General features: G+C 48.4%; 1 protein-coding gene across 1 annotated transcript in view; it reads right to left on the bottom strand.

The window, feature by feature from the left end:
- The window catches only part of WASF2 (WASP family member 2), an 11,444-nt gene extending 1,644 nt beyond the window's left edge, over positions 1-9,800 (bottom strand). Inside the window, exons 1-6 of the mRNA XM_005427135.3 lie at positions 9,647-9,800; positions 5,740-5,874; positions 5,089-5,242; positions 3,918-4,035; positions 3,031-3,161; positions 1,526-1,681 (exon numbers count right to left, since the gene is read on the bottom strand). Of these exons, the coding sequence (XP_005427192.1) occupies positions 1,526-1,681; positions 3,031-3,161; positions 3,918-4,035; positions 5,089-5,242; positions 5,740-5,874; positions 9,647-9,776 (824 nt within the window). The 5' untranslated portion in view covers positions 9,777-9,800. The remainder of the gene's footprint in view (positions 1-1,525; positions 1,682-3,030; positions 3,162-3,917; positions 4,036-5,088; positions 5,243-5,739; positions 5,875-9,646) is intronic.
- Between the last annotated feature and the right edge of the window lie 842 nt (positions 9,801-10,642).

The following is a 10,642-nucleotide window of genomic DNA, read 5'->3' as shown; positions in this document are numbered from 1 at the left end:
CAGGCTGACCAGAACATGAGCCACCTCACCTCAGAGGTCAGAGGCCAGGCGGGCACATCCGAGCTCGGAGCAGCTCCTGGCTCCAGAGCTCCTGCCATCACCCCTCCTCGAGGTCAGGCCCGTGACACACCAGGCAGGGATCAGGGAAGTCTGCTGGGATAAACTGCACGAGGAGGGCGGGGGTGCCAGGAAAGCATATGCTCTGAACACCTGCTGGAAGGGATCTCCTCCCTGGATTCAGCAGCCATGTCTCAGAGCTCACTGTGGGGAGTGAAGGGGAGGACATGGGAACCCAACACGCTCTTATGGAAAACAGCAAGGCAAGAGGGACTGAATCTCCCATTATGGAGGCTCTGCTCATCCCACAGGACTCCACTGCCCATGTGACAATGTGACATCCTGTGCAAGGGAAGCCCCAAACTGACACCTCCTTCCATGGCAAGACAGAAAAATAAGGTCCATTTGCCACAAAGACATCACCATTTTTAATAGTGTTGATCCAAAACAGACTCCTGGAGATCAAATCTACCTCCCAGGGTTCCTTAAAAACAACTATCAAAACAAAACCAGAAGAGGGGAGATCTGTGCGGTTGGGCAGAGATCTAAGCAACTGCATAAGGCAGTGAGAGCTTCCTCTGAGAGCTCATGTCTGCTCTGCCCGAGAGGCACAGGCTGCAGAGTGCAGTGCTGGGTCTCTCTGACACATCAGAAAAGCCTTTGCTGCAGCATTGCTGCCTTTGGATAAGATGGAGAGAAGCCAAGCAGCCCTGTCTATCAGACAGACTTTCTCTTGTTCCTCTTGACTCTGTTTTAATGTCTTTAAAAAAAGGAAAGTCTACTCTTGTTTCGCCCTTTGCGTCTTGAGCCACTGCTGGACTGTAACTCTCATCTCTGGAGGTGCCTGGGAGTCACCATTTCATTCAATCCGAAGTAAATGACCTGAACTTGCACCCAAGTCTCTGGGAAGGAGGCAGCTGCTGTGCTCAAGTCCTTGAAACTTAAATACATCTCCATCTCCAGTGCCCATGTTGTGCATTTCTCACAGATCAGAGCAAAAGAGGTTAAAGAAGCTGTTCTTTGCAAAGCTCTGTCATGGAATATCCTGAGTAGGAAGGGACTCACAAGGATCATCATGTTCAACCCCTGGGCCTGCACAGGACACCCCCAAGAATTCCACGATGTGCCTGAGAGTGTTGTGCAAATGGAACATAAGGAACAGAAGTCCATGCTATGGAACACCTGCACTGGAAAACCACAGCAAAGGGGCCAAGCCATTCACTGGGACACTGATGTGGAGTAAATCTGCTCCAGTTCTCCCCTTCTGCCTGGAATGGTGACAGTGGCTGGGATTCATGGAGAGCTGTGCTGCCTGCACCTGCAGTTGCACCTCCCTTCCAGACAGGAGCATTCTGGTTCCCATGCACCACCCATTAGGAAGTTCTGCTGAACTATCTCAGCCTGTCTCATGTCATCCTTTTACACCACCTACTACTCCTTGGTGACAGAAGGGATCCCGTAGGCTTACCTAAATTCCAGCGGGGGCGGAGGCAGGCTGTCATCTGGGAACGAGGGAGGTGGTGGCACAATGGAGTCAGTCTGCGGCGGTGGCGGGTAGCAGCTCCCATCCATGCTCTCGCTGGAGCCGATGCTGCCGTTCTGATACACCATGTTGGAGGGGTACCTGCGAAAAGCAACACCAACTGTTTGTTTCAAGAGCTCAAGGCAATGTCTAAAGCTCATTTTTTACCCAGAGAGTTGTCCAGAGAGGTTGGCTGCTCCTGGATCCCTGGAAGTGTCCAAGGCCAGGCTGGATGCGGCTTTGAGCTACCTGGTCTAGTGTAAGGCATAAGGGGGTGGAACTGGATGGACTTTAAGGCCCTCTCCAATCCAAATCAATCCATGATTTTACATCATTAAAAAAACCCTTTACTTCTCAAAGACTCCTATATGGAGAATCACATACACCTGTATGGGTTTACTCTACATAATTCTTTGGCTGAAATTTGCTCAGGTGCTGCCCTGTTTATGGCTGTTTATTCTGCACACCAGAACAGCAGGAGTATATATTTTAATAAACAAGCAAACACCTGAATACGTGCATTTTTCTTGACACTTGATTTTGTAAAAGCACTTAAGAATCTTTTAACCAACTTGAACTTAAAGAACTTGCAGTTACACTGAGTATCATCAGCGGCAAAACCAGAAGATACTCAAAGATGCCAAAAAATAAACTCGATAATAGAATATCAAAATGGAAACCACAATGCCATTAAAACAAGTATTCAAAGATGGAATAGTACTGAAAAGAGACTCTCATGCTTTCAGTCGACTCATTTCACTGTGGGGAGGGGGAACCACCCTATTTTTGGGGGCTCTGCACCCCAAGTGAATCCAAATGCAAGAACACACTCACATGAGAAAAGAGGAGAAGAAAATGGTGCTGTTGTGCTGCTCGATTCCCCTGCTAGAAACCAAACCTGTTCTCTTATTAAACTAAAAGCAAGTTTTATTTTTAGCTGGAGAGTGTGATTTAAAGAGAGATTTTTTTCTTATATGAAAGGAAGCTGCAAGAAAGAAGAGCATTGTGGGGAATTCGGTCTGCTTCCAGCCTTGCTGGTGTCAAAAGTTAAATGAATTCCCAAGCCAGAAGTGCTAAAGAGAGATCTGTAGCTTGAAATACTTGGATGGGGACAGCCCCCGCTTCAACTTTAGGGTGTGAAGAGCCATTTGTGAAATGTAACAAAGCCATCACACAATGGCACCGAGATGCCACCCTCGGCTGGGTGTGAGGGAAGGGCATCGCCGTGGGGCAGAGCCAAAGCTCCCAACACCTCTGTGCCCACAGGCAGCGAGAGCAGCCAGAGCCACTCCTGCCACCTCGTTCCAGCTCCCTGATTTATTTGGCAAATTTCAAATCAGCAGGCAGATTTACTTGGGAGAATCTGATTAGTGGCAGTATCGATCTGGATCTGGGGGAGCTGCAGCGCAGGGTGAACTGCATCCCAATCACCCAGCCCCAGACCTGCTTACCCAGCAGGACCATGCTTGTCCTTTGACTCCACAAATTCCTGTCCCATTTTCAGCTTCTCCCACTCCTCTTTCCGGGTTTTGATTTTCCGTGGATTCACATTTCCTCGGTTCGGATTCTCCTTTTTCTCTTTCTAAGAGAGGAATCAAACACAAGCTTTATTTTGCTTTAAATTCACTGGGAATAGAGAGGGACAGGACAGACCTGGAGCAGTTACAACAAGACACATTCTCAAAGAGGATTTTTAGTTTACTTTCCTGATTGCTGCACTCTCCAAAGGTCTTCCATATAAAAAAGCTGGAGCACAGACAACATAAAAAATGCCAGACAACATCAGGTTGCCCAGGGCAGCCCAGACACGATGCCCTCATCACCCCCTGGCACAAGCAGCTCGAGGGCAGAGTAAAAGCTCGGTTTCCCAAATCAATTTAGGTTTTGGCCTCTGTGTCGAGATGCCCAAATTCCACCTACACCCTCATGGTGTTCAGTGTTCTGGGGTGCAATATGGACACTTGCCCACAGAGAACTGGGCTTTAGATGTGCTCACTCAGAATTCTAACATGCCCTACATCTCTCCTTTGTTATTTTTCATTGAAGAATCACAATCTGTTTTCATGCTTAATACTCCAGTTGCTCAAAAGATAAATAAGGTATGTTAAGACTACATCTCTTATGCTATAATATAATTTAACATTAAGGCTCAAAGACAGTGGCATTTGGAAAAACCAATTAGAGATATCTTTGTTCTCTTTTTTTAATTAACAAGGCAGATAAAACTTGACTGAATTGATCCCACAGGAGTCCAAAAGTGCAAACCTGAATTTTGGATAGTAAATTTGGAGTCCAAAATTTATTAACACTTCCCACTTCCTCCTCCTCCCTTCCTCACCCTATGTTTCCGCTTTTCCTTCATGATATCCTTGGTGTCCTGAAGCATTTTCTCCTTCCAAAGGTCGAAGAAATATGAAGGATCTGTGTAGAATTTAAGTGCCTCTTTGCCATCATCCCTGGAACAGGGGGAGTAGAAAAGCACACAGACAAGGATCAGGTCACACATTTTTTGGAAGGAAACACAAGGCACTATCTCAGACGACAGTTCACAAGTGCAGTGAGATGGTCACAAGTGCTGTTCTTGCCTCTGCCCCCATTTCAGAACAGGAAGAGCCCCCCACCCCAGTCACCCCAGCTCTCCCACTCCTTCTGCCCTCACCTAAACCCTCCATTACTCAGCACCTCAAGAGCTTAATAGCTCTGAACAATCACCAGGAGAGCAGCAGGTCTCTGGCTTCAACTCCCTTTTGTTTGTGCTGTATTTTGGTGTGAAAAAACCTCCTCCTGCAGCTCAGGAACCCTAAATCAGAGCAGCAGCGTCCTTGAAGCTCCTGAGTGAGTGCACACAGACTCCCTCTCCTCCCACTTTGCAGTGCAGCCGCGTCTGGCAGGAGACAGCTGCCTCCAGCTATCTGTAATTACTTTTTACCTACTCAGAAGATATTTATGGATGTGGGATAAGTCTCTGCATTCTGACCCCCTTTACTTCTACTACCTACAAGATGGAATCAGAGTGGGACTGCTCAGAACTGGTTACACAGCCAGGGTAGGTCCCACCAGATGTCTCAGACCAGGCACTGGAGGCCACAGGAAGCATCACCATGCCTGCTGCAGCCGCCTGGGTGAGAGCCACCTCCAGGTGAATGCTCTGCATCTCTCACTGCAGCTCTTTGGAAAGGAGCCATTGGGCTACGGAGGAGCACAAGGAAAATGCCTCATCTGCAGCACACCCAGCATGGTTCTGCAGAGCCAGCCACGCCTGGCCCCAAGGCACTCACAGAAGTGACAGCAGAAAACCAAAGAGATCATTTTCTAGCTATGTTCATTTCTATGACCTCAAAAGCAAAGTTTCACATAATCCAAAGGACAGAGATTTCCTGGTGGATTTGTTTAGCAACTCAATTTCCCAGTGGAAACAGCTACTTCAGTCCAGCACAGCATGGGGAAGGACCTCCCTAGCAGGTTGGGAGGAAGAGGTTCTTCTCTGCAAGGAGATATTGCAACCCTACCTGTAAGGTGAGAGGATGTTGAGGGGTGGAGGGGTATTGCAGGTCCTGTAGGTTTCAAGGACAGGCACAGGGAGAGAATCTCTGTCAAAGAGCTTCTGGTCCTGAGTGGTGGAGCTTTTGAAGGCCTTCCTGCTGTTAATGCCTTGCAAGGAGACTGTAAGGAAGAGGAGAGAACAAGTGAAGAACAGCTTGACCCAGGCCAATGACCCTGAAGCCCAAGCAGTGAACATCTGACTTCAGTTGGAGTTCTTGGCATGCTTCGCAGTTCTTAAGGTCATGTTCCTTTTCCCACAGATCCCTTGGGAAATCCACCAAATCTCCAGCGTGCTGCCAAGATCTGCTGCTCCATCAACACAGCTCTCCCTTGAGTGGCCCACGGGCTTTGGAACCCCTGTGACCAAGCTCAAGCAGCTCATCCACTGCCACCCAACTGCTGGAGAGTGAGTTCCCACGTGGAGAGTCACTGAAGAGCAAAGCCCAAGCAGCTGTCCAAGTGCTCTGCTGGGAGGCAGGGAAACAGTCCCTCTCAGCCCCAGAGAACACATTCCAACACCCATGGCAGTGTCATGCTTATGGGTTTATGGTGCTGAACCAACCAGGCTGACTCAACGAGAACCTTCACCACGCTCAGCCTGTGCTCCACTCCATTACCTTCCTCCTCTTTGGGATCCAGCTGAGTGACTTTGACTTGCAGGCGGTCAACTCTCTCCACGAGAATGCTCACCCGAGAGGCAAAGGTGTTGGCTTGAGTAAACAACTCTCCAAATATGTCTTCTGCAGATTTACCTGCAATATTAAAGTGTCCACATTACCCTTATGAACCACATCAGACCATACTCAGTCTCCCAGCTTGCTTTCATGATGAAAGAAAGAAAGAAAGAACCAACCACTCTTCTTTTCAAGTTTGTCAGGGCTGAGTTTAACATCCAGGAAGAAAGTGCTTTGTTCCACCAAAGCCTGACATTTCCAAGGGATCTTCAAGCAATAAGGAAACAATTGAGACACACTTTAAAGTCGATTAGAGTAACAAACTAAAGAGGGCTGACAACACTACACCGGTCTGAATGCGGATGCATCTGAAGGTCCTTTAAGATTCTCTGCTGTTCTGTTTATTAGACAAGGAAATACAGTTAGATTTTTATTGCTCTGGAGAATCTCAAAGGCTCCCAGTCTCCAGCAGGCCTGCCTCCAGGGGAGCTGGCACACATTTACAAGCTCAAAGTACTCTGGAAGTAGAGAGCAGACCCAGTCCTGCATCCTGAAGCTGGAGTTGAAACCACAGCTGACAGCACTGACCCTGCTGTTCCTTCAGGTGGCAGTGTCTGAAAAATTCTCACATTGATTCTATATCAAAACCAAAAGGGAACTTCTCAATCAGGGACATTCTCTCTGGAACAGCTTGGACTGCCCAATGGGCTGCTATGTCAAGCACCATCCATGGTTTGGGCCATGAGTGCTGAGCCTGGTGCTCAGATCAGGAGCTGCACCACTTACAGGAGTAACAAGAACATGGCCCCATCCTTAGGAGTTTAAAACCTACATGCCACAAGAGATGGCCACAGGTAGACAGAGGTGGGAGACCTGGAAGAAACCCAAGAACTCCCACTGAGTCCTGCTCTTTTGTTCTGCTCCCAGGCACAACCCAAGACAGGGAGCCCCCACCAAGAGGACAGTGAGAGCAGAGCAGACTTGGCACCGAGCGCAGACATGGGCCCGTGGTGTTCCACTGATGGGAAACATTTCCAGCCAAGGCTGCTGAGTACAAGGCTGCTCCCAATAAGCAGTCTGGTTTTGAAGTGCATCATCATATGGTCAACAGTTTGCTCTGGAATCTGTTACTCCTAAAGATCCTCTCCGACATTCAGGAAAAAAAACCAGTTGGAAGTCTAATTTCAACAGCAATTTTGGAAAACATGGTTTTCTACAGAGTCAGAGAGACAAAGCACCCTTGCACGAGGCAAGGCGAGGGCATCCCCCAAAGCCCAGCTGCACAAACACTCCCAGCTATCTAAGCTGACATATCAACTCCTTGTTCCTGCTCCCAGGAGATCTCCTTACACTGCCAAGCACGGGGAACAAGCCAGGTTAAAATTCAACCTTCTCCACCCCTTTTGGTGGCAATGCCAGGTCCAAGTGTTTGTAGAAGGCAAATGCTGAAGGTTAACTTCCACTGACCTCTTCCTTCCACCCTCCTAGACAATGCAGACTCCACATATGCTCAGTTAACAAACCCAAACTCATGAGAAGGATTTTATGTTTGGAGATCTAACGGCCAGATAGCTCTTGTGTAGCCATGTTTCATGAAGCAATCTCCATTTTCAACATCAGCACAGACCAGCTCTCCTATTTGACCCAAAGAGAGTAAAAATTTATCTGTGGGAAAATGTGAAACCTTCCAGCAACAGCTCAAAAAAAGAAAAGTTGCAATTTCGTTTCTACTTTCACAAGAAGTGAAAAACATTTCTGCATTTCACAAGGAACTGCAACAAGCACTAGGGGAAAATTAAGTCTTTGGCTTGCAAAGTATATTTGAAGTATAAAATAATATATATATACTGGTTTTGACCCTGAAGAGAGAAGAGATGGTCTGTGTACACTTGCCTGTGTAAGTGCACCTGGAGTTATCACCCAGCATCTCACACATCGCCTGAGCTTCACAAACACTTTTAGATGGGGTGAGACAGAGATTAAGTTTTTAGTTTAGTTACTTTGACTGCAAAAGTGCAGCTTACAATCAGAATTATCCTTGTCATGCACTGGCAGGAAGACAGACGGCATGATTTAATAGGTCCTTCCATCTTTAGCCTGTGGATTCTGTAAAATCACACAAAACCGCGCAGTCGACTTATACAAAGTGCTCCCAGCTGCGATAGTAACGAAGGGTAAACTCACTGGAATATGAAAGTTTGACAAGATTTATGTTTGCATCTTTGTAAAGAGACTGTGGTGCACCAGGCATGGCTGATTATTCACTTGACAGGGCTGTCACAGCCTACTGAACCTGCTCTACATTCCTGTAATAGTCAAGGTACAAGGAGAGAGAGAATTTGTTTTTTGGAGAGAGGAAAGGGTGGGGAGCAGGAGTTTGGTCATTTGGGTGCAAGCGTAGTCTAAACATTGCTTTATTTAAAATACTGCTGACCCTGAGGAAGTGGACGGTGCTCAGCATTTCCCTCCCGCCTGCCCTGCTCTCCTCTCACACCAAGTGTCCGCAGGAAGCACCTCTCCTCTCCTCTGTGTCCCCCCAGGTACCTGTGATTGGTCCAGCATCCCCCCATCCCAGCTCCCAGAGTACCTCCCCAAAGAAGAAACCAGGCTGTGATTTGGCTCCCAGTGCCTCAAAAGCAGAGCAGCATGAATATCGGTGCAAAGAAGGTCTAAACCTGTGGGATCTGGCCAGGGCTGTCACACTAACCCACAGTGTCTCGGAACAGGGATGAGCCTTCCCTGCAGCTGGGCTTTGCACAGCTTTACTGCCTCCTTCCTCACCATTTCACATGCACGAGATGGATTTCACTCACACTCCACAACCATCTTGGCTACCAGACCTAACAAATGAGCAACGAGGGCCAGTTGAACGCGAGCAGAGAGCCTGGTCTCGCCTGTGCAGTGACATTTCTCCAACCCAACAGAATGTGACACCGACTGGCAGCAAACACGGGCCCAGATTTCAGTGACAGCCACGGTTTGCACTGCTGGAAAGAGGCTGCACCCAAACTTTGCCTGCCACATGGCGGAAGACAAGGGCTTGCTTTGCAGAGCAAGCAGAAGGGCTTGCAAACACCCCAGAGAAGCTAAACAATAGATTAATTTGATTATCAAAGTCTCACTGCTTCAAGGACAAAGGTGGTTAATCAGAACCCAGAGCATTTCAACAGAGAATGGAGTCATCCCGGAGAGACCACAATTAACTCTTCATTTCTCCTATGGCATGTAGGCCTGTGCTTTCCCTCCAGCTTTTCCAAGGCTATGGGTCAGCCCACTGGAGAGCTGAGCCAGGCATTGCTCCAGCTCATGCTGCCATTTGAGTGAGCAGCCCCAAACCACCGACGCTCTGGAGGCACCACTTGGCTCACACAGGTCTTTGGGTCTCACAACGCAACAAACAGCAGCAGGGGCAAACTGGAGCTTCTGCGTGGGGGCTTTAATTATCTTTCATTAAAAATAAGACTACTGACATGGTGTAGATTCAACAGAGTCAAGCTCCATTTAGTAGCACATGCAATTACAGGCACGTTCTCTGACACAAGATCCTGCCTGCTCCAAGAGCCTCCCATTTTACAAGCCTGAGTTGTGCTCCATCCTTCCATCTGCAGTTTCACTGCAGCCTCTCACATGCACACACACATACACACACCCCCCTCCCCATTTTCTCTTAGATAGGAAGGCAGTGGGACCAGGGATATGAAATTAGCATCAGATTTCTTTAGGAAAACATTTTAGCATTACCCAGGGAAGGCAGATGGGGGAGAAATAGGAACACGAGAGTAGAAAGGAAGCTAAATAAAGAGCAGTAGCGACTCCTGAGGGCAACGCGCAGGCTCGCCATGGTACTCACTCAGGCTGCCCAGCTGTCGAATGACATTTGCCAGGGTGATGTTGGTCACGCATTCCAGCTCGCTCGGAACGCTAGGCAACGTCTGACGGCACAGGTGCCTTGGCTCAATGTTCCTCGTTACTAACGGCATGGTGGACCTGCTTCAGGCACTGTTCTGAAAGATGAAAAACAACCCAAAAAAGAAACAGGAAAGGATTACTCAACCGCAAATTCCAGGCACACCAGAGCCATGGTGTTCGTTTTTCCTGCTCTCAAACGGCTTTACTTATAAGCCTTCTTCCCCCAGCTCCCCACCCTGAGAAAACTGGTTCATCAGACATAAAGATCCTCCTGTTCTCTGACTTGCAGTGGCAGCAGAGCCCCACCAGCCCAGGTACAGAGGCAGAGATGGAGCACTCCACACCTTCGCCCACGCTGCCAGTGCTGCCGCAGCCGCTGCTGCCCCTGCACCCAGCCCGAGCCCGGACAGGGCTCCTGCCTCCCGCGCTCACACAGCGCTGGCACGCCTCTTACGAGCTCCTCTTCAGAAACATTCCCCACTTGCAATCAATAGTTGCTTAAACCGTGGAGATGAAGACAGGAGATGTTATTACACAAAAAAAGAAAGAACAAAACAGGCTTCTCCCAGCACACCAAAGCACACGTGGTGCCTTCCCTCCTGGAGCAACACACGGGGCTCTCCTGGAACAACAGGAAGTGCTTGCAGCTGACCAGGAAACTTTCTGGTGACTGTTCCTTATCCTGCAGGCTGCACCCCTCTTCCCTTGGGAAATCCCCCGGGGAGGAGGTTTACACTGGACCATTGTTTTCGTGCTAGAGCAGTTTAAAGTTGAGGGAGCTCTAATCAGGATGCAGGACTGGAGTGTGCTCAGAGGCAAGTCAGGATTGACTGTACAACAGGCAGGACAAACTTCCAGTTCTTTAAAAAACTAATAAAATAAAAAACCTGGAGAAAACCTAAGTGTCTGGAAGTTATGCTTTGGATAGAAAAGAAAA

The sequence above is a fragment of the Geospiza fortis genome, unplaced genomic scaffold (genome assembly GCF_000277835.1).
Source record: "Geospiza fortis unplaced genomic scaffold, GeoFor_1.0 scaffold432, whole genome shotgun sequence".
Lineage (NCBI taxonomy): Eukaryota > Metazoa > Chordata > Aves > Passeriformes > Thraupidae > Geospiza > Geospiza fortis.
The sequence above is the reverse complement of the archived record's forward strand: the minus strand, read 5'-3'. Positions and strand labels throughout refer to the sequence as shown.